The 24,054-nt window shown below is 34.4% G+C and overlaps 1 protein-coding gene and 1 long non-coding RNA gene across 3 annotated transcripts in view; one reads left to right on the top strand and one right to left on the bottom strand.

Annotated features, from left to right (window-relative positions):
• Window positions 1–24,054, top strand: part of ZNF654 (zinc finger protein 654) — an 85,170-nt gene that overhangs the window by 18,197 nt on the left and 42,919 nt on the right. For both annotated transcript variants that reach the window (XM_081798452.1, XM_081798458.1), the window contains exon 2: window positions 7,107–7,252. In XM_081798452.1, coding sequence (XP_081654578.1) covers window positions 7,107–7,252 — 146 coding nt within the window. The remainder of the gene's footprint in view (window positions 1–7,106; window positions 7,253–24,054) is intronic.
• The window catches only part of LOC115945088 (uncharacterized), a 60,627-nt gene continuing 47,492 nt past the window's right edge, over window positions 10,920–24,054 (bottom strand). The window contains exon 4 of the long non-coding RNA XR_014138660.1: window positions 10,920–11,944. This is a non-coding gene — a long non-coding RNA (uncharacterized LOC115945088). The remainder of the gene's footprint in view (window positions 11,945–24,054) is intronic.

Below are 24,054 nucleotides of genomic sequence, written 5' to 3'. Positions count from 1 at the left end.
CTTTGAGAACAAAATTAAGAGGGAGAGGGACGGAGTTTAGTTCAGCTGATCTAGGACTAACTATTTTTCAGTTTTTATCAAATTAAGAAATTTCCATTTTTTTAACATACAGTGTTACATTAGTTATATTAGTTTCAGATGTACAATATATGTGATTTGACAGTTCCATACCTCACCTGGTGCTCATCACAGCAAGTGCATGCTTTAATCCCCATCACCTATTTAACCCATCCTTCCAGCCCTTTGGTAACCATCAGTTTGTTCTTTATAATAGTCTGTTCCTTGATTTTTTTTTTCTCTCTCTCTTTTTTCCCTTTGTGCATTTTTTTTGTTTCTTAAATTCTACATATGAATGAAATCATATGGTATTTATCTTTCTCTGACTGACTGATTTTGCTTGGCATTATACTCTCTAGCTCCATCCATGTCATTGCAGATAGTAAGATTTCATTCTTTTTCATTTTCACCTATTAATGTCTAAAACCCCTATATGACTAAAGGACATTTAAAAAAAAGCAATAATAAAATCAGGGCCTCAGCCATACCTGCAATACTGTCTCTGGCTAGGTCATGCTGAATTGAAGTCAGATGCAGAGCTCTGCTTAGCCCAAGCTAGTTAAGTCATTATTATGTGCACACACATCTGTGTATACCACTGGCATCCTACATTCTGTTTGATATTCATATACATTTGTGTGTGCATATATTTTGGGGTTCACTTGTTTATTTGACAGTTTTAATGTTTATGAGGGAGCATTCAGTATATTATTCTTCCTAGTGAGTTTGGAATCAAATGAAAAGTTGACAGGGATCAAAATTTGTCTAGAATATTTAAAATGAGCCTATTTCTTCTTTGGGTCAACATAAGAGAAAAGTTGGGTCTTATTTTTTTTTTTTTTGGAAAGTTGGATCTTTAAGCAGATATTCAGGCAACCACATGGAGGACTCTGGCTTGTCTCATATGATATGGAAGCGGAAAACTCAAGAAGGAGATGAGAGCCTTCTGGGAGTGATACTGTAATGGAATATTCTTGCTTTGGTTTGTAGCTTTGACTAGCTAATCATGAAGATTCCTTTTAATAGTAAGATTGTGTGGAATATTAAGGGGTGCTCAGTTGGTTGAGCATCTGATTCTTGATTTCGGTTCAGGTCATGATCTCTGGGTTCTGAGATTGGGCCCCACATTGGGCTCAGTGCTCAGCGTGGAGTCTGCTTGAGATTCTCTCTCCCCCTTTCCCTCTGCCCCTATCTCCCATATGCACATGCACACACACACACACACACACACACACTCTCTCTCTCTCTCTCTCTCTCAAATAAATCTTAAAAAAAAGATTGTATGGGACATTAAGATTTAGAGGTGCTTACTCCATTTTCCATTTTGTAAACAGTTGATTCTTAATCACATCTCACTATTTAAGATCTTAATGTTGCAGAAATACCTATTTAAGGAGTGGTGAGCTGAATAAACAGTGTGCTTAATTGAGCACCCAAAAGAACTGGGTTTTAGGTTGTCTGTTACTGAAGATTATGTCCTTTGTAGATTCCAAACAACTTTTAACTTATTAGGATCTATTTCTAAACCATTTTGGTGGGTTTTTAAAATATGACGTTAATTTTAGATTTTCTTTACGGGATTATCCTGATAGAAAAAGTCAAATGACAGTTTTGTTTAGAATAGAACTTTTTGAATAGAACTTTTCTTTATCTTTTTTATTCTCAATGGAAAACTGGTAAAAAATAAAAAAGAATCCTCAGGTATCTGTTCAGGAATGAAGCATTTTATTTGTATTGCTATATCTAGGATATGCATCTCTTTGTCAATGAGTATTGAACTAAATAGTTGAAACTCAGCAGTAGCTTTTGACTAGATTTTATTTGGGAGTGGCCTGTCTGCTTGCTTAAAGTGCATAAAATTTGTTGTAATTCATCATACTTGGAAACCTATAATTAATCAGTTAACATTGATGCAATGAAATAGTCGAAAAGTTAGCTTAGCTTTGCTATTTTCTTAGAGTGTACTGGTATGCGCCAGGAATTATCCTAGATTTTAATACATTATCTGACTTCTCTCATCACCCTGTGATTAAGGTGATACTAAATTCATTTTATAGGAAACTTAGACTGAGAAGTATAATAATTTTACTAAGTTTACACAGCTAATAAATGACAAAGCCAGGTCTATCTGATTCTAAAACCTGTACTCTTTCTACAGTGCTGCCAATCTACCTATTTTTCCATCTGACCCTAAAAAAATACCCCTAGGCAAGGGTAAATCTTGATGTGTAGTTAGGTAACAAAGTAGGGAAAGTAAATCTATAATTGTACTTATGTTATAAAATAGCCTCTAGAAAATAAATTAGAATATTGAAATTTGAGGGAAAAGGTGAAAACAGAAAAAACTTTTTAAAGTTTTAAAAGCTGAACTTATTTTATACTTATTGAAAATATAGTGTAATTATCAGGAACAGAAAAGTAATATTGGTGTAATAATCACTAAGTTACAGACCTTATTAGAAATTTAACCGTTTTTCCACTGATAATTTTTCTATTCCAGGATGTTATTTCTGGATCTCACATTGTGTTTAGTTGTTATTTACCCTTAGTCTCTTCCAGTGTGTAACAGTTCTTCAGTTTTTTCTTATCTTTCAGGACCTTGACACATTTGAAGAATACTGATTAGTTTTTTTGTAAAACATCCCTCAGTTTGTGTTTGTCTGATGATTTTTCATGATTGGAATGAGGTTAGACATTTTTGGCAAAAGTACCACAAAAATGCCATTGTTTCTTTCTTGGTATGCTGTATAAAGAGATTTATGATAATGATATGTTGTATTACTGGTGATATTTACTTTGATGATTTGGTTAAGTTTGTGTCTGTGTGGTTTCTACACTCTCTTAAGTTACTATCTTTTTATTTTTAGTTGATAAATGTCTTGGGGGAGATAATTTGAGACTGCAAATCCTGCATTGCCTCAAACTTTTTTTTAAGATTTTATTTATTACAGAGAGTGAGCGAGAACGAGAGAGCACATGAGCCTGGGGGAGGAGCAGAGGGAGAGGGAGAAGCCGGGAGCCCCATGTGGGGCTCCATCCCAAGACTCTGGGATCATGACCTGAGCCAAAGGCAGCTGCTTAACCGACTGAGCCGCCCAGTGCCCTTGCCTCAAACTTTTACCCACAAATACTAGCATTGATCTATGGATCTTGTCTGCAGCATTCATTACTGTGTATTTGCCTAATGCTGATTCTCTATTATCTCTCTTTTCTTCTGTGTTTAATTGGGATTTTACTGTGAGGAAGTGCTGTCTCATCTCTAACATTTATTTATCTGATTATTTGTATCACTGTGGACTCCTGGATATGTATCTTGTTCTATGGATTAAAGTCTAATACTATCGTTTATTTTGTTGCTTAAATTGTTCCAACTTTAGCACTTAGGCGCTCCTTCAGGTTGGCTCCTGTGTTTTCATACCCCATCATTTTTTCAGCATTTCATTACTTTCTGGCACCACAAAATGTTCTAGTCTCATCTTGTGTTTTCCCTGCTTTAGGCCTGCTGGAGGAGGCCTTGAAGAGTCCAAGTTTCTTTTTTGGAGAACAGTGTTTAGAAACCAAGATTTGGTCTCTAAGTGTATATATTGCTACTGGGGTGTTACTGCTCTTACGCCCTCTCAGTAGACAGAGCTAGGGGATTATTTATATATATAGTAGCTATGTTACAAATGAATAACATAATCATACTGAAGGCGGTGGGGAAAATTTAGGTATTTAGAAAGTTAGCAAATTCATTCAGAGCATCGATTGCATATGAATTATAGGGGGACACTTTTTTGTCCATAGTGATTGGATGATGTATCTTAATGTTCTTAAATAATGAATGTAATTTTAACTGAATGGGTTTACAATAAGTCTGTCTTTTGACAATTTTGCCAGAGAATGAATCTGTGCTCATTCTCACAATAATTTGCCTTGGTAAATTAAGATATGGCAGTATATGGCATATACTATATCCCTTTTAGATCAGGATATATGCTCCTGTAAATGGGAGTGCTGAGAAAGTGCTGCAGGATCATTGCACAATTCCAGCATCTTTCTTTGGCAGTAGCTCTGTCCTTCTTTTGAACTCCCCTTATATCACGGCATGCTTTGGCTTTAGCTTTAACTTCTTTCAGCAGTATTCATATAGTTTCTATAAATTACAGTAAATTGCACTGCAGTATTTTTGTTATGCTCTTCAAAATGAAAAAAAAAAGTTTTTACCAGTCTCTAATGGACTATTGATCTTGATCCTGTTTCTTAGACCACTTTCTTGAAGAATTTAGAAGTGTAGCAATGGTTGATTTTAAAGATTCAGGTAAATACTTTTCCTTTGTTTGCAGCAGCTTCAACATTATTCTGGCCATTATGTTGAGACTGTGACTTATTAGAATGCAAAAGAAAAAGAAAAATGGAAGAGGTGTTGCTTGCTGTACTTTGGTCTGGTAGAGCACTTTCAGATTATGATGTTGTCCACTTTCATTAGCTGAGTGCTTATGATAGCACAGGAGAAAAATTTCCAATAAAAGGGAAATGTAATGTACAATTTCACATGTTTTAAGGAAAATATTTAAAAGAGAAATAGTGTTATAGTAAGTCTTAAAGTGTTAGGTTAATGTTACATTGTATTAGCAGTGTCTCGCATGATATTGAACAGTATAAGAATGATAGTAAATTTCAGTAATTTTGTTTCTGTCCCTTCATAGGTATTCTAACAAACCTATTGGAGGTGTTGCCCACAAGGACTTTTATTGTGTTAGGTTTGGGCTCAGCTAGATCAGGCAGTATATTAGTAGCAGAATCTTGCTGAATGAGGGAAGCTATAATAAGAATAGAAGCTGAGAAAATAGAAAGTTTCTCTTTTAAGGAGATAAACTCATCCCATAAATAGGAAGTGAATAAGGTTATAAGTAGATAAGGATTAGGGCAAACTGTTTGGGATGGAGGACAGGAAAATATGAGACGCTCAGGTACCTATATTTAATGTGGCATCGGAATGGGTTATGGTGGCCAAAAAGAGGTTAATAAAACTGGTCAAACACTCTAGTGAAGAGAAAATTTAAAGGCGGGTAACCACAGTTTATCCAACTTTTTTTTTTTTTTTTTGCCTTTGGTAGTTTAGAAAAGTGTGTCCTATTTGGGGTCATCATAGTAGTAATTTTTACTTCCCAGTTAACTTTCTGGTAGTGCAATTTGGAATTGTCAGAGAACCATGAAGGGTGTAAGATTTTATCTAAGTTAGCCTGCCACAGTTTCATGGATACTGGCAGAAAACATGAAACTCCTGGGTCAGAGATAATGGACTTTATTACTCATGGCACAGCAAGCAGCATGAGCTTCATGCTCATGGTGGTTCCCCTTGCCCCTCAATGCTCATAAAGGTGATGTAAGTGGCATAGGTGGATCCTGCACTCGCAGTGAGTTTTCATCATAGCTGAGGAGCCCCAAGCTTAGGAAACCCTAATCTTTTATAATGGTCTACAAGTGTGTCTGCCTGGCTCTTGCTCCAGAGAGAGATGACATTGTAATTATGCTAAATAGTAAACAGGCTCACTGCTGTGGAGGGAGACATCATCTCTATTTTTCAAGGCTGTTGCCTATGAATATCTTTGAAAAGATGAAGGCAGTTGGGCCCTTTTTTGAAAAACTGTAGAAATACAAGAGACCCATGGAAAATTGTCTCCTAAGAGGAAGTGATGAGTGTGAAAAGTCCTTGAGCTCTGAGTGTTCTTGGCTTTTGTACTCTGTTCTGTTTTTTCCAGCTTTTAAAACAGAGTTGGCAAACTTTCTCTGTAGTGGGGCAGATATTAAATATTTTAGGCTTTGTGGGGCGCCTGGGTGGCTCAGTCATTAAGCGTCTGCCTTCGGCTCAGGTCATGATTCCAGGTCCTGGAATCGAGTCCCACATTGGGCTCCCCGCTCAGCGGGAAGCCTGCTTCTCCCTCTCCCACTCCCCCTGCTTGTGTTCCCTCTCTCTCTGTGTCTCTCTCTGTCAAATAAATAAATAAAATCTTTAAAAAAAATATTTTAGGCTTTGTGAGCCATATGATTTCTGTCATAACTGTATAACTGGTTGTTATAGCAGGAAAGTAGCCATAGAGAGTATGTAAATGGATGAATCTGGTTATGTTCCAGTAAAGCTCTATGGACATTGAAATTTGAATTTCATATGATTTTTAGACATCACAAAGTATTTTTTTCAACCATTTAAAAATGTAACATCCATTCTTAGCTTGTGGGTCATACAAAAACAGGTGGCAGGCCACATTTGGCCTGCAGGCCATAGTTTGCCAACCTGTATTATATGATGTATTTTAAAAATATAATACATTGTTTTAGTATAGCAGTCTTATATATGAGAAATCATAATTAACATTTTATAGCAATTGATAGTTCTTAAAATGCTTTCTCATAAATTATCCTAATTTAGCTTCACAGTAAACCTGCCAGATAAGTGTTATTATCTCTACTTTATAGTGAGGAAACTAATGCATAGAGAAGGAAGATGACCTATCCAAATTCATAAAGCTAGTAAAGTGACAGAGCCAAGACTAAATATATTCTGGACTCTTCTCCATCTTATTGTACAGCTTAAACTTTTATAATCGGAGCATCATGCCACTATATCTTTTTAATACCCATTGGTGCCAGAATGCTTAGAATTTAGTCTTTAATAAATAGTAATAGTAATGATCATGTTCATTTCTAATTTTCTTTATTACTACATTCTACTGTCTAGCTATTTTAATCTTTGATAATTGATGTTTTGACAAAGGCTGGATATGGGAGGTGAAGGACATTTGTTAGAGTTTATTAAAGATTTGGCAGTTGGACAGTATAATTATTCGTATACTATATTTCTTTTCCACATTTTCAAAGATAATTAGTTAATTTTATTTTCAGATGTACACTATGAAAATAAACAATAATCTTTTTCCCCCTAAATCATTTGTATTCATGCTGAACTAATGCTTTAATTTATCTAGTAGTTTCATCATAATTTTTAAACTCAAGATGTTGAGAACATTTTCTATAATAATGTACTTTTTGGATTATTTCTCTATCAGGTGGTTGAAGATTATGCTGGAAGATGGCAGGTCCCTTTGCCACAGCTTCAGGTTCTTCAGACTGCACTTTGCTGTTTTACATCAGCCAGTGCATCATTCCCAGATGAATGTGAGCACGTACAGTATGTTTTGAGTAGCCTTGCTTTGTAAGTACGCTTTACTTCTTATAAAAGTATTATTTTTCTTGACATATCTGTGAATTGGGTTTTTGATTATTTTCTCTGTGGAAGTAGCCTTTCCTAAAGTCTTCCCTCAAAAAGAAATTTCCAAAACCCTGGACTGTAAAAAAAAAAGAAAGAAAGAAAAGAAAAGAAATTTCCATTTCTTCAATAAGTATTTAGGTTTAACTTTGAACATATAGCCATAATTTTACTTTTAGTTTTAGAGTTAATTGGAATTTTTGCATAGATTCTTATGGTCACTGCCATCACTTTCCTTTTTTAATTCCCTAGCACTAATGGTAAGTCCCCAAATACAGCAATTGAGGCCATCATAGTTAGCAGAGGGACCTTAAATCAGGCCAGAAAGAGCTTAGGAAACTCCTGGTTTTTAAAAATACTTGTAGAGGAATTCAAGTTAAAGATCACAAACCTGAGCACTTGTGTTTATTCTTTTTGCTCCGGTAGATCCTACTAAAGTTATAGTAAAGATGTAAAAGAGAGAAATACAGTGAAAAGAAAGTAGAGAAGAGCCATCAGTGAATGAAAGATTTCAAAAATTTTCTAGGGGAGAGAACAGAGAACTGAGTGTTCATGACAGAAACAAGTCACAACTTCATTTTCTGTTTTGCGCATGTGTGCACCTCAGATCACACATCACAGTAACACGTTGTAAAATCATTTATCAACATTAGAAAATACAAGAGAAAATATCAGAAAATGTCTTGTAGGATCAGTACTATTTAGTGACATTCTTGTTTCATATATTTATTTTTATGTATGTGTGTATACTTGATTATTTGTAAAACATTTTAAAAAACTGTAGCAGTTAAAACAGAATTACCTTCTGCCTTATAGAAGGTCTAGCTTGTCTTGCCCCCCTCCCCCCAGAATCCTAGAGAGGTGTAGAATTTGAATATGCAAGGTGTGAAATAGAGAGTAGGGAATGAGATACTTTGGGAGAATGCAGATAAAGGAGTTAATTGCAGTTTTTCCATTCCGGCCAATCACCAAACCTTAGGGCCAAGTTGGGGTAGGGAAACAGAGTTACTACTTTTTTTTCCCCCCTCTAAAGAATTAAATGACTTTGGAGTAATGACCTTTGCATTCTGGAAGTTAAAGTTTCCTCTTTGAGACAACTAGGTAATCACTTAATTACCCTAAAGAAAAACTTGTCAGTCACCAAAGTCTAGACATGCTCATAGAGCTCCCAATTAATCTGTTTATGGCCTTATTCTTAAATATTAATGAGGATTCAGGAATCCTCAGACAGTTGAGGAATGCCTTCAACATGAAAAAAATACAGTGAAAAACAAAAACTTCGAAAGAAAATAAAAAATAAAGAAAAATATAAAATCTATAATGTATATTTTCAGAGAGAGTTAAGATGATATGTGTAACATCAAAACATCAACATATCATGCTGTGTGAATGGAATAATGAGATACCAAAAATGAGTCTGTTTAAATTAAGGAAATCTAATGATGGTTAAAATTTAAAGTTCTGTAGGAGGAAATTTGGAGGGTAAAGTTGGAGAAATAATCCAGGATGTAAAACAGTACCAAAGAGAAGGAATGTGTCAGAGGAAAAAAAAATGATATGGTGCCTTTATGCAGGAGGTTCATTATCTAACTAGTTGAAGTTCCAGAAAAAGAACTTAAAGAAAATATATTGGAGGAAAATTTTAAAGAAAAAATAAAAGAATTTTCCAGAACTGAAAGTCATGAACTTCCAGACTGAAAGAACTCAAGAAGTGCTTAGGACAGTAAATATAAGAGATACTCTGTTAATTACACCATTTGTGATTTCAAAATACCAAGAATGAAAAAACAGATTTGAACATCTTGTAGAGAGGAAAAACTAGGTTACCTACAAAGGAACAAACATCAAGTTGGTATCAGCCTTCATACAACTCATACAACTAACAATGGGTGGTAGACTATAATGAATCATTGTCTTGAAAAATTTGAGGAGAAATTATTTTCAATGTAGGATTTTATACTCATCCAAACTGTAAGTGAAGTGTGAGAGTTAGAAAGAACATTTCCAGGTATGTAAGGATGTAGAAGATTGACTTGTCGACATACCCTTTCTTTTAGGAAGTTATTAGAGAATGTATTCCAGAAAATGACAGTGGATCTAGAAAATAGTGGTTTTTTTACTTGAGATAGAGGGAAGAGAAGTCCTAGGATCACTGTTGAGTAGTAGGTCTCATAGATCACCTTGAATAGGTAATATTCAGTAAAACTGGAGATTTGAGAGTAATCTTGAGAATTTAGAACCATTTAAGGTAGTGATAAAAAAAAAAGGCAAGAAAATAAAAAGGGAATTAGATACTCCAGGAAAATTAAAAATAATCTGAACAGGAAAAAACACAGAATTATAGCAGACTACTTCAATATGTACTGAGTGTTATTTACATAGTTTTCTTTTTTTTTTTTTTTTAAAGATTTTATTTATTTAACAGAGAAAGACACAGCAAGAGAGGGAACACAAGCAGAGGGAGTGGGAGAGGGAGAAGCAGGCTTCCCGCTGAGCAGGGAGCCGGATGCGGGGCTCGATCCTAGGATCCTGGGATCATGACCTGAGCTAAAGGCAGACGCTTAACGACTTAGTTTTCTTAATGTAAATGATGTTTACTGACTTTAAACTTTATAGAGTACAAAAATAATTACAGTTACAGAACAGAAGGAAATTATTAACCATTCAATATAAGATTATTTGATGGAAGTTACAAGTTGAAAGTGAAGAATAAGGGCACTAAAAAATATCCTTCGATTCTTACTTTACAAAACGGAGTATCAGTAGTACATGAAACCATAAATAAATGTGTAAGTAAAGTTATAAAGATCAATAATAGAAGAAATAATAACTAATGGGAATGTGGAATTGGTTGTGTGAGGAATTAAATTCTCTTCTCCCACAGCAGAAAATCAAGAGGTAATATTTAAAACTGGTAAATAAAGAAATACTGACAAAGCTTATTATCAACAGCTATTAAAAATTTTGAAAGTTGTTAATTCTAGGGCATTGGACTAGTGAGAGAGAAGACTGAATTCTTTCTGTACAGTTAGCATTTTTAAATCTTGAAGATGTATTAATTTCATATATATGAAGTATATGGTTTTTTTGCTTTATGTATGTATATAAAATTTAAAAGAGTACATGTACATTGTGTTTCTTTAAAAGTTTATTTGTAGATATTTAAAATTATATGAGAACTGTGTGAGGTGATGGATATGTTAACTAGCTTGATTATGGTGAGAATTTCACTGTGTATATGTATATCAAAACATCAAGTTGTATACCTTAAATATATATAATTTCTGTTTGTCAATTATACCCCAATAAAGCTGAAAAAAAAATTGTAGGAGGAAAGAGTTTAGAATATAACCTTATAGATTTGTAAGAGCAATGCAGTGTAAAGAAAACTATATTATTTAAAAATGTATATTTCTTTTATTTATTTTTTTTTATGATGCCCAAATGAATATGGGAGATGTATTAGGACTTTCTGATTATAATTGACAAACGTACTCAAGCTAGCTTAAGCAAAAAAAGAAGGGTGTAGGGGGATTTATTAGATGACTACACCATGGAAAAGCAAGGACTAGAACTAGTTTCAGGATTTTCTGAATCCAGAGAATAAAATATCATCTAGAACTGTTCTCCCCCTTTCTGTCTTCTCTTTTTTGTCTTCATTCACTCAGGGCTCCTGACAGTTCTGCAATTAAGCTTAGTTTATTAACCAAGAGAGAAGAACCTCCCCCCACCCATTTGTAATCCTCAAAATATTTTTGGGAACTTGAGCCCAGCCAACTTATGTGCCTCCTGCTTTGACTAATAGCTGTGTTTAGGAGAGTATAGTAAGAATTTTGGCTCAGTCTGATGATCAGCTCACCCCATGGCTGGGGGAACGAGGATACTACATTTACAGGCCAATCAGAACCATAGAAATGTTGGAGGGGTAAGCAAGTTCCCTCAAGAAGCAAATGAGGGAGTGTGAAAGAGAGCTGTTAGGTAAACAAACATAACAGATGTCCACTACAAAGAATAATTTTATGTGTCATTTTGAAAACTACTGAAACAGTTTTAGTTATTTTCTACTGATTTCTGAGGAAAAGAAAATAAGTATCAAAAGAAATACATTATTTGTAAGCAAAAAGTATTATTCTTGTTTCAGTGCCTATTTGGATTTTTCCCCCACCTTTCACCTATATAATCTTTGTTAACATTCGTGTTATAATGGGAAATGCTTTTAAGGTTTTCAGAAGTACTTTTTTTTTTTTTTAAGTTAACTCATTTGTTAGTTTCTGTTTCATTGCTTGCTATCTTTTTTACTACTGCTAATGAAAAAAATAATGTATTAAGCAGAAGCAAATTTTTGCACAGTGTTAGGCAAAAGAAAGTAAACTATCTTAGTGGTTTGTCAAAGAGTAATGTTTCTTATAAGGAAAACTTCCTGCATTATTTGAGTTTACTTTAACAGAAAAGTTAATTGTATTTTTAATACCAGAAGAAAAATGAGGAAATAGCAACATGGTGATACTATTAAAAGACTAAAGAGTCTGTAACAGTGTTCAGTTTATTTTAATAAATATATAAACCAGAAAATTCTTCTAATTCCATAATCATTCATTCATTCATTCATTCAGTGAATCTCTTGTGCTTGGTTCTAGGCTAAAATAGAAAATAAGAGAGATAAGTCCTTGTTCTCAAAGACCTTACAAAGCTAAAACATATTAAATAAGCAGTCACAGTATTATGTAATTATAATTATGAAAGAATTACAGGGTACCATGAGAGAGTATAACAGGGGACTTGGTCTGGGAGGTCAGGGAAAATTTGCTGGTGAGCTAACACTTGAGCTGAGCTCTGAATGAATGATAACAGTTATTTAGATGAAGGAGCAGAAGAGCCTCCCAGGGATGGCAAATAGAATGTGCAAGGTGACTGGATAGGATGTCAGGATATTAATGGATTTCATTATAATTCATATCTGTTTGTTGAATTCTTGTTTGTGGTCCATATCATGTACTTAACGTTTCTTACTCACTTGACATACTAAAAAATTATAGGTGAGCTAAAGAGTTAAGTAATATCTATGAGATTTTGTTTTATATAAATATATATATATAAGTATGTATATATATATATAATATATGTTAAACATATAAGTTACTTTATTCTATGGCAGTATTATCTGGTCCATATGTCCACCTTCATAAAAGCCTGTTCCATCTTGTAAATTATACATATGTGAAGATGTGCCTTCTATAGACTGGGAGACTACAAAAACTACAGTTTTGTGAAGGTCTTCTTTACAGGGAAGGAAGGTGGATTCTGTTTTTATTCATACTTGAGTTTTTTTTTTTTTAATTCTGTGGCAGTGAATATAGTCATGTAGAGAATTGTCTTAAATTGACTAATTATGATTTTACCTAGGTTGACTCGTTTAGTAAGTGTATTTTCTAAAGACATGAAGATTTAGCTGTGTGTGTATGTATGTATGTATTTTCACTAAAAAGGACTTCAGGTTAAATCTCTTCTATAGATAAGAAAACTTAGGCCTGAGAAGTGTAGGGGACTTTTGCAAGTCTGAGTTAAGTGTTTTTTGTTTTGTTTTGTTTTGTTTCCTATTGTTTTCTTGTTTTAGATTGGTTAAACACTGATTTCTGTTTTACAGAGCCAAACACCCTGCAATTAAGTGGATCTTTAGGCAGAGAACTTAGACTTCACCAGTTTTATATAAAATAAAAGCAAACTTTAATGCTGCCTTTCCAGCCACCTTTAGCCCAACAGAAAGTAAATGTTCATAGATTTTAGCATTCCACACAGGGTTCCACGATGGACAGTACCTATTTGCCTGGCAGCCGTTTAAGGTCCACAAAGATCTATATGATCCACTGGGGAGGGAACTAGTTCAGCTAGTAGTATTTATTATGTGTAGTGGCAAATACTAAAAATATATACCCTAATATGCCAAATTGCCTAGAAGAAAAGACCAAAAGGCCGTCTCTTTCATGGAATTAAATGGGTATAATCAGTGTCTTATTTAGATTGGTTAGACATTCATGTGTTAGGCCACACATGTAATGATAGATCAGTAACCCTTTCTGACTATGTTGCTAAATGGAATTACATTTTAAACATATTTTGTACCTAACTTCTATTCAACCAAGTTTTATTTGGTTGTATTTATAACTTAGGTCTAGGCTTCAACTAACTTAGGAAATAGCTTACAAATTAAAGGAAGAAAGGATAATTATAAAGGGCTGTTTTGGGGGTGGGGCCAGGCCCCACTAAAGGTGTATGTCTTATGGCCCCAATCTGTATGTCCTTTCTCTGCAACATGTAGCACTTACTGCTTCTTGATTTTTTAATTTTTTGACCAACACTTATTCAAAACCTTCTCCAATTTTATATCTATTATCTTTACTAATCATTTGTGGCAGGTGAACTCATTTATTTTACAGAGAAACCTAGGCTGTCTAGCCTGCTATTTCTTTGTTTTCTCTCTTTAAAGAAATGATTTCTGGAGCGCCTGGCTGGCTCAGTTGGTAGAGGATGTGACTCAGTCTCAGGGTCATGAGTTCAAGCCCCACATTGGGCATGGAGCCTACTTAAACCTTAATTAATTAATTTAAAAAAAGAAATGATTTCCTTTTCGAGGCAATTGGTGATCTTAATTTAATTCCCATATTAAATTCTCTCCGCATTGCTTTGTTTTTCTTTACCATTAAATTAGAATATTTTGTTTTCAGGATTTGTTGTAGCTAAAGTCAACATTAGACAAACCTGCATGCATTTGTTTATACTGGCTATGTTTAGAAACTCAGCATTTCATTTGGTGCTAGTAATGCCTAGAATTTTTTTCCTTATAATTTTGGCCTTTATTGTTCCATTTGTTAATTTTGGGGTGAAGCAATTGAGACTTCATTTTATTGGCATTTAATAGTCATGTTATTGGCAAAGAGAGAGGGATTATTAAGTGGTATATTTGTGTTGACAGAGATGAAAAGTGATCAGGTGATGACATACTCTATTCCCATCCATGTTGATATATAGCAGAACCTAGAGGTATATACATGCATAGTTTTATAAAATGGTATTTACTGCTTTTCTAATATAATTGAAGGAAGGCTTGATAATTCTTGGTCAGTGGAGATACACAAAAACTAGAGTGAAAAAGCAGTAGACTAAAAGCTGTTACTATTTTCACTGCTATTAGGAAGATTATTCTTTAGAATAAGATGTATAGAGTCATTATGAATTGTGTAAATACATGTTTGAATTTTTCTGAATTTGAATGTCTTTATTTTGGGCTAAGCCAGATTCCTGAAAAACTACAGATTTGAACCTTTTAACTTTTCCTCCCTTCCTCCTAATAGCTTTGGTTTGTAGAACTGGACCAGAACATCATACTGTCAGCTTTCACTGTGGAATAAAACAAGAAGAAGAAAAAATAAGAAATGCTTCTGAAATTGTTGAAAAGATGACAGAGTTTTGCCCATTGCTCCTTATACAGAAATCTTAAAAACATTCTCTTAGATGCACCTAAATTACATAAAAGCAAATATTAAGAGATCTAAAGGGACAAATAGACAGTAATATAATAATGGTAGGAAACTTTAATATCCCACTTTCATCAATGGTTAGATCATGCAGATAACATTGGCTTTAAACAACACATTAGACCTGACGGACTAAACAGACATATACAGAATATTCTATCCAAAAGAAGCAGAATATACCTTCTTTTCATGTGCACAGGATAGATCATTTATTAGGCCACAAAAAGGTCTTAATATGTTTAAGAAGAATGAAATTGTATTAAGCATCTTTTCTGACCACAGAGGTATAAAAACAAATCAATTACAAGAAGAAAACTGGAAAAACTACCAATATGTGAAGATTAAACAGCATTCTATTGAACAAATGGGTCAAAAAAGAAGTCAAAGAGAAACCAAAAAATACCTTGAGACAAATGAAAATAGATATATGTACAACATACCAAAACTTACAGGATGCAGCAAAAGCAGTGCTAAAAGGGAAGTTCATAAAGATAAATGCCTACTTTAGGAAGCAAGAAAGAGCTCAAATAAATAACCTAACTGTACATTGCAAGGAACTAGGAAAAAAAGAACAAATGAAGCCCAAAGTTGATAGAAGGAAATAAATAACAAAGATCAGAATGGAAATGAGAGACTAACCAAAAGAAAAGATCGATGAAACTAAGAGCTGATTCTTTGAAAAGAGAAGCAAAATTGAGAAACCTTTATCTAGATTCATCAACAAAAAAAGAAGACTCAAAATCAGAAATGAAAGAGAAGATAGACAAGTGATACTAGAAATACAAAGGATAAGAGACTACTGTGAACAGTTACACACCAACAAATTTGACAACCTAGAAGAAACGGATAAATTCCTAGAAGCGCATTATCTACCAGACTGCATCATGAAGAAATAGAAATCTGAACAGACTAATTACTAGAAAGGAGATTGAATCAGTAATCAGAAACCTCCCAACAAACAAAAGTCCAGGACCAGACGACTTCACTGGTGAATTCCATCCAATATTCAAAAAAGAATTAATATCAAACTCCTTCAAAAAACTGAAGAGGCGGGAACACTTCCAAACTCATTTTACAAGGCCAGCATTACCTGGATACCAAAACCAGAAAGGGATACCACAATAAAAGAAAAATTACAGGTCAGTATCCCTGAGGAGCATAGTTACAAAAATAGTCAACAAAATATCAGCAAACTGAATACAACAGCCTATTAAAAGGATCACACACCATGATTAAGTGGGGTTTTTTTCCCCAGGGGATGCAAGGATGGTTCAAGCATTCACAAATCAATGTGATATAGTGCATTAATAAAATAAAGGGTAAAAATCATTATGATTCTCTCAATAGATGCAGAAAATCATTTAAGAAAATTGAATATCCATTTATGATAAAAACTCTCTCAACGAAGTGGGTATAAGGGAACATACATCAACATCATAAAGGCCACATATATCACAAGCCCATAGCTAACTCATACTCAGTGGTGAAAAGCTGAACGTTTTCCCTTTAATAAGACAAGGATGCCCATTCTTGCCACTTTCATTCACATAGTAGTGGAAGTCTTTGCCAGAGCAATCATGCAAAAAAAAAAAAAAAAAAGAAGTCATCCAAATCAGAAAAGAAGTAAAACTGTCTCTGTTGGCAGATGATGTGATATTATGCATAGGAAACTATGAAGAAAACTGTTAGAACTAATAAAAAAAAGTTAATAAATTTGCAAGATGCAAAATCAGTGTACAAAAATGTTGCATTTCTGTGTACTAATAATGAACTGACAGAGAAATGAAGAAAACAATCCTATTTACAACTGTATCAAAAAATAAAATATCTAGAAATAAATTTCATCAAGGAAGTGAAAGACCTGTACACTGAAAACTATGTGGCACTAATGAAAAGAAACTGAAGAAGACACAAATAAATGGAAAGATATTCCATACTCATGGATTGGAAGAATTAATGTTAAAATGTTCGTACCACCCAAAGCAATCTACAGATTCAGTGCAGTCTCTATCAAAAATCCAATGGCATTTTTCACAGAAATAGAACAAATAATTCCTACGATTTGAATGTAACAAAGGAAGAACAAAGCTGGAGGCATCATATGACCTGAATTCAAACTATGTTACAAAGTTGTAGGAATCAAAACAGTATGGTATTAGCATAGAAACAGACACATAGATTAACATAACAGAATAGAGAGCCCAAAAATAAATTCACGCATATGTGGTCAGTTAATTTATATCAAAGGAGTCAAGAATATATATTGGGGAATGGACCGTCTCTTTAGTAAATGGTGCTGGGAAAACTGGATAGCCACATGCAAAGGAATGGAACTAGACCATGTCTTACACCATACACAAAAATCAACTCAAAATGGGTTGAAGACTTGAACTTAAGACTTGAAACCATAAAACTCGCAGAAGAAAACATAGGTGATAAGGTCCTTGACGTTAGTCTTGGCAGTGAAATTTTTGGATTTGACACCCAAAGCAAAGGCATCAAAAGCACAATAAACAAGGGGGCTTACATCAAACTAAAAAGCTTGTGCACAGCAAAGGAAACCATCAACAAAATGAAAAGCAGCCTACTAGATGGGAGAAAATGTTTGCAAATCATACATCTGATGAGGTGGTTAATATCCCAAAGATACAAAGAACTCCTGTAACTCAATAGTAAAAACCCAAACAATCTAATTAAAAAATGGTCAGAAGATCTGAATGGACATTTTCCCAAATAAGATATGCAGTTGGCCAACAGGTATATGAAGAGGTGCTCATCACTAATAATCAGGGAAATGCAAATCAAATCACAGTGAGTTACCACCTCACACCTGTTAGAATGGCTAGTATCAAAAATACAGGAAATAATGTGTTGGCAAGGATGTGAGAAAATGGAAACCTTGTGCCCTGTTGGTGGGAATGTAAATTGTTGCAGCCACTATGAAAAAAGGTGTGGAGTACCCTCAAAGAATTGAAAGTAGAACTATTATACAATCCAATAATTCTTCTGGGTATTTATCCAAAGAAAACAAAACCATTATCTTGCAAAGATACTGTTACTCCTATGTTTATTATAGTATTATTTACAATAGCTAAGACATGGAAAGAACCTCAGCACCCATCGATGGATAAATGGGTAAAGAAAATGTGATACATCCCTCTCACATAAAATGTGTATATATCTCATATATATATATCACAAAAAAGAAGGTATCACGTTATTTGTGACAACATGGTGGACCTTGAAGGCATTTTCCTAAGTGAAAGAAGTTAGAGAAAGGGTGTTGAGTTTAGTAAGTTCTTTCTAGATTTTGGATACTAGCCCTCTATCTGATAAGACATCTGTAAATATCTTCTCCCATTCTGTAGGCTGTCTTTTGGTTTTGTCAACTGTTTCATTTGCTGCCAGCAGTGTAAGAGTACCTGTTTCCCTATACCTTTGTCAATACTTGTGTTTTAAAATTTTTTTAATTATGACAGTTGTCAAACCTATTCAAAAGTAGAAGGAATATTATAATGAACTGCCCTATCCATCACCAGCTTCAACATTTATCAGCATATCAATTTTGTTTTCTCTGTACATCCCCACTCCTTACCCACTTCTAGGTTTGTTTTTTTTTTTAATTTACAGCTTTATTGAGGTAAAAATTTTGTATTATTTGTGCTTTGCAGGTGTATACTTTGATAATTTTTAGTAAGTGTGTAGAGTTGTGCAGCTATCATCACAATCCAGTTTACATTTTCATCACACCGAAAAGCTCCCTTATGCTCATTTACAGCCAATCCCCAGTCCCTCCTCAGCCTAAGGCAACCCCTGATCTATTTTCTATCTCAATAGAGTTGTTATTTCTGGACATTCCATACAAACAATATATAACACAATATATAGGCTTTTAGATATGATTTCTTTTAATTAAAATAATGTTTTTGAGGTTCATCCATGTTGTAACACTTACCAGGAGCTCATTCCTTTTTGTTCTGAATAGTATTCCATTATATGGATATAGTACATTTTGTTTATGCATTCAGCAATTAATGGATATTTGGACTGTTTCCAATTTTTGGCTTTGAAAGTTTGTGTATTATTTTTTTTTAAAGATTTTATTTATTTATTTGACAGAGAGAGACACAGTGAGAGCAGGATCACAAGCAGGGGGAGAGGGAGAAACAGGCTTCCCGCGGAGCAGGGAGCCCAATGCGGGGCTCGATCCCAGGACCCCGGGATCATGACCTGAGCCAAAGGCAGACGCTTAACGACTGAGCCACCCAGGCGCCCCGAACGTTTGTGTATTATTAAGTCTTGTATGGACAAATGTTTTTATTTCTCTTGAGTAGCTACCTAGGAATGGATGTTATATGTTATGTTTAACATTTGTTCAACACAGAACTGCCAAACTGTGTCCAAAGTAACTATACCATTTGAAGTTCTAACCACCTGTCGGGGGGGGGGGTTAGTTTCTCCACATCACTAACATTTTTTATATTATTTGTCCTTTTTATAATAGCCATTCTAGTAGTTATGTGGTGGTATCTCATTTTGGCTTTAATATGCATTTCCTCAGTGCTATTGATGGCAACCATCTTTTTGTGTACTTGCTATAGCATGTCTTCTTTTTTTTTTGCATGTCTTCTTTTGGTAATGTATCTATTCAAATCTTCTGCTCATTGTTGGATTGTTTGCATTATTGAGTTGTAGGACTTTTTTTTATATATTCTGTTTATACATTCAGTATCAGATAAGTGATTAGTAAATACTTCCACTCTAGCCTCTCTTCATTTTCTTATTGGTATCTTTTGAAGTTTATTCCTGGTTTTAAGAAATTTGATTGTAATTTGCCTTGTGTAGTTTCCTTTATGTTTCTTGATCTTAAGCTTCTTGGGTCTTTGGACTTACAATTTTAACCAAATTTGGGAAATTTTATAAAAATAAAAAGATTTTTATTTTTGAGTAATCTTTATACCCAACGTGGGGCTCAAACCACAATCCTAAGATCAAGAATTGCATGCTCTACTGACTGAGCCAGCCAAGCACCCTCAAAAATTATTTTATAAAGCATCATTATGTTTTCTTAAGGGATGACACTTGAAGAGAATCCACAAATGACCCACAGTTTACTGATGGTTCTGTTCATTTTTATCAGTTCCTTTCTTTTCTTTTGGTGTGTTTTATTTTAATAATGCTCTCTCTTGTTTTCATTGATGTTACCTTCTGCAGTATCTGATTTGACATTAATCCCATGTAATGTATTTTTCATCTCAGATATTGTATTTTTGATGTATAAAAGTTTTATTTGGGTCATTTATATCTTTCTTAACGTGGTTATTCTTAGGAGTTGGCAAACTATGGCCCATGGGTCAAATGCTGCCCGTGCCCCCCCCCTTAATATGGTTTCCAAGCTAAGAATAGTCTTTGTATTTTTAAAGATTTATTTATTTTATTATTTATTTAATTTATTTTTAAAGATTTTATTTATTTATTTGGCAAAGAGAGAACAGGGAGCACAAGCAGTGTGAGAGGGAGAAACAGGCCCCCTGTCGAGCAGGGAGCCCGATGCGGGACTCCATCCCAGGGCCCTGGGATCATGACCTGAGCCAAAGGCAGTTGCTTAACCAGCTGAGCCACCCAGGTGCCCTAAGATTTATTTTATTTGAGAGAGAGAGAGAGAGCGAGCACGCAAAGGGAGGGGCAGAAGGAGAGGGAGAAAAAGAATCTAAAGCAGACTCTCTGTTAACCATGGAGCCAGACTCGGGGCTTGATCTCATGACCTCCCAAACCTAAAATATCTGGCAACCCAGCCTCCACCCTAAATATAACAGTAGAGGAGGGGCACCTTGGTGGCTCAGTCAGTTAAGCGTCTGCCTTCAGCTCAGGTCATGATCCCAGGGTCCTGGGATCAAGCCCTGTGTCAGGCTCCCTGCTCAGTGGAGAGCCAGCTTCTCCCTCTCTGCTGCTCCCTCCCTGCTTGTGCTCTCTCTCTCTCTCTCTCAAATAAATAAAATCTTTAAAAAAACAGTAAAGGAATTTGAAACTGGTGGTACACTGAAGGTCATGATAGCAACAACATAACTCAAACACACTTAATTCATGACTAGATTTACTTAAATTTCCATAATAAAGGTCTAATGGAAGAAAAGGCATGTCTATCCCCTGGTATAAATACTATTAACATCAGTCTATGCTGTTGTATATCATGAAATCCAGCTTTCAGCTAAAAATTATTGACACTATCAAGAGAAAATCAATTAGAAGAACTAAATCCAGGTATAAATGCTTTAGTGGAAAAGGTTGATAACATGGTTAAACATTGGGGATTTTAGCAGAGAGATGGGACACTTTAAGAAAGATTCAAATGGAAATGCTGGAAATGGAAAACACAGTAATAGATGATGAATGCCTTTGGTGGGCGTATCAGTAGAGTTGACACAGTTGAAGAAAGAATGAACGAACTTGAATATAAGTCAATAGAAATTACCCAGACTAAAAGTAAAAGAGAAAAAGAGAAGAAAAAACAGAGCACTTAAAAAAGAGCTTTAGGGAAATATGAAACTGTATAATATATGTCTAGTAGAATCCTAGAAGAAGAAAAATGAGGCTGAAGAAATACTGCTAAAGTGATGGCCATGAGTTTTCCAACTATAAAGAAAGACATCCAACCACAGATCCAGGAAACTCAGGAGCAGGATAATTTCAAACATATACACCCTGACCTACCACCTAGATCACCTAGATCCATCACATTCAAACTCTGAAAATCAGAGAGGAAATCTTAAAGGCCACCAGAGTAAGGCATTACCTAATTTAGAAGATTACAGAAATACAGCAGACATCTCAGAAACTATGCCAGTCAGAACACAGTGAAGTGACATCTTTAAAGTGCTGAAAGAAAAAAAATAATAATAACTCTCCAACCGGAAGGAAATTAAAGATGTTTTCAGGGAATCAGAAGCTGACATTACTCATTCCCAGAAGATGTGGACTACAAAAGATACCATACTAATATGATGCCAGACAGAAAATCTACTCAAAGAAATGAAGAGAGCTGGTAATGATAAAAACTGAAGATAAATATAAAATAGAATTTTCTTGTTTTTAATCACTGTGAAACATAACTGCCTAAAGCAGAAGTTGGCAAATACTGTTTTAAAGGGCCAGGTTTTTTTAGACCTGCAGACTGTAGGGTGTTGTAACTACTCAACTGTGCTCTTGTAGCACCAAGGCAGCCATAGACAATACACAAATGAATGCATGTAGCTGTGTCTCAATAAAACTTTTACAAAAACTGGCAGCCAGCCTATGGGTCATATTTTCTAAATGCTGAGATTACAACAAGAATTGTAGTGAAGCACTGTTGGTTTATACCATATTTAAAATGAAAATGAATGACAAGAATAGCACAAAGATTCTTATACCTAAAGCAGCATAGTATTTGAAGGCCTGCCGGGATTTGTTAAAGATATATATTGTAAATTCTAGGGTAATCACTAAAAACATTGAATACAGAGGTGGATATATTAAGCCCAAGTGGAGATAAAATGGAATTATAAAGTTACTTAATACAAAAATAGGTGGAAGAAGAGGTCAAGTGCAATAGTGAACCAGATAGAACAAATAGAAAACAGCTATTAAGAGAATAGGTTTTAATCTAAGCACATCAAAAATTATATTACATGTAAATGGTCTAATCCTATTAAAAAAGACAAAAGTTGGTTAGTTGGATAGAAAAACAAGATCCACTAACATATATAACCATACCCCTATGCCCTTTTTATGTAAACAGATACACACTTTTTTTTTTCTTAACTTAATATTATATCTTAGAGAGTACTCTTTAGAGATAAAGATTTAGTCCAAGTCCCTGTTTATACCTCATAGTATTCTATTGTGTAGATGTGCCAATTTATTCCGTCATATCTGCTAATGATATATATTTGGATTGTTTCTATTATTTTCCTATTATAAATAGTGCTATGATTAATATCCTTTTGCATGCATTTTTTTGTTTTTGCCAGTAGATTTTTAGGGTGGGTTCCTAGAATCAAAGAATGAATAGATATGTAATTTTGCTAAGTAGGCCAAAGTTTTCTTTATAACAGCTCATACCATCTTGCATTCTCACCCACAAAATTAGTCCTTGTTTACATTCAACTTTACCAATTTTGTGGTATCAGACTTTTGATTTTTTTGCTAATCTAACAGAGGAGTAATGGCATTTTAGTGTATTTTTAAAAAAGGATTTATTTATTTATTTTAGAGAGAAAGAGAGAGAGCACAAGCAGGAGGGGCAGAGAGGGAAGGAGAGAGAATTCTTAGCAAACTCCATGCTGAGTGCAGAGCCCGATGCAGGGCCCCATCTTATGACCCTGAGATCAGGACCTGAGCCAAAATCAAGAGTTGGATGCTCAACCAACTGTACCACCCAGACACCCTTCAATGTAGTTTTAATTTGTATTTTTAATATGTATTTTCCTTTCTTTTTTTTTTTTTTTTAAGATTTTTTATTTATTTGAGAGAGCAAGAGAGCAAGAATGGAGGGAGGAACAGAGGGAGAGGGACAAGCAGACTCCACGCTGAGCAGAGCCTGACATGGGGCTCCATCTCACAACCCTGAGATCATGAGCTGAACCAAAACCAAGAGTCGGATGCTTAACCAACTGAGCCATCCAGGCGCCCCTTAATTTATATTTTTCTTATTGTGAGTGAAGTTGAACATCTTTTTGCATATCCTTACAAACCATTATTTTTTCATTCATCTTTTGATTTTGCTTATTTTGTTCGTATTTTTAGACATTTTAAAATGTAATTAAAATTTGTCAGTATTCCTCTATTGCTCTTGCATCTTGAATCATAGTTAAGAATGATTTAAAGAAAAATGATTTTCTATAACCAGGTTATATGGGATTTTTTTCTGATATTTGTAATGTCTAATTTTTTATATTTAAGTTTTTGATCCACTTTGAATTTTTCCTTGTTTGGAACCTAGAGTGAATCAGTTTTGTCTTATAACATTTGACTATCCAATACAAAGAAGTCAACTTTTTCCCTACTGATTTGAGATGCTGCTTTTGTCATATATGCACTTTTCACATCAGTTGGTCTATTTTTGGATTTTTCATTTCATTAGGCTATTTTTTCATCTGCCAGTACAATGGTGGTTCAATTATAGAGGCTTTACAAAATGTTTTAATATTGGCTTGCTCCTTTTCATTGCTCTGTTTC

The sequence above is a fragment of the Leptonychotes weddellii genome, chromosome 1 (assembly GCF_054177405.1).
Source record: "Leptonychotes weddellii isolate Sample4059 chromosome 1, ASM5417740v2, whole genome shotgun sequence".
Taxonomy (NCBI): domain Eukaryota; kingdom Metazoa; phylum Chordata; class Mammalia; order Carnivora; family Phocidae; genus Leptonychotes; species Leptonychotes weddellii.
Note: the sequence above shows the minus strand (reverse complement) of the source record. Positions and strands in the feature narration are given on the sequence as shown.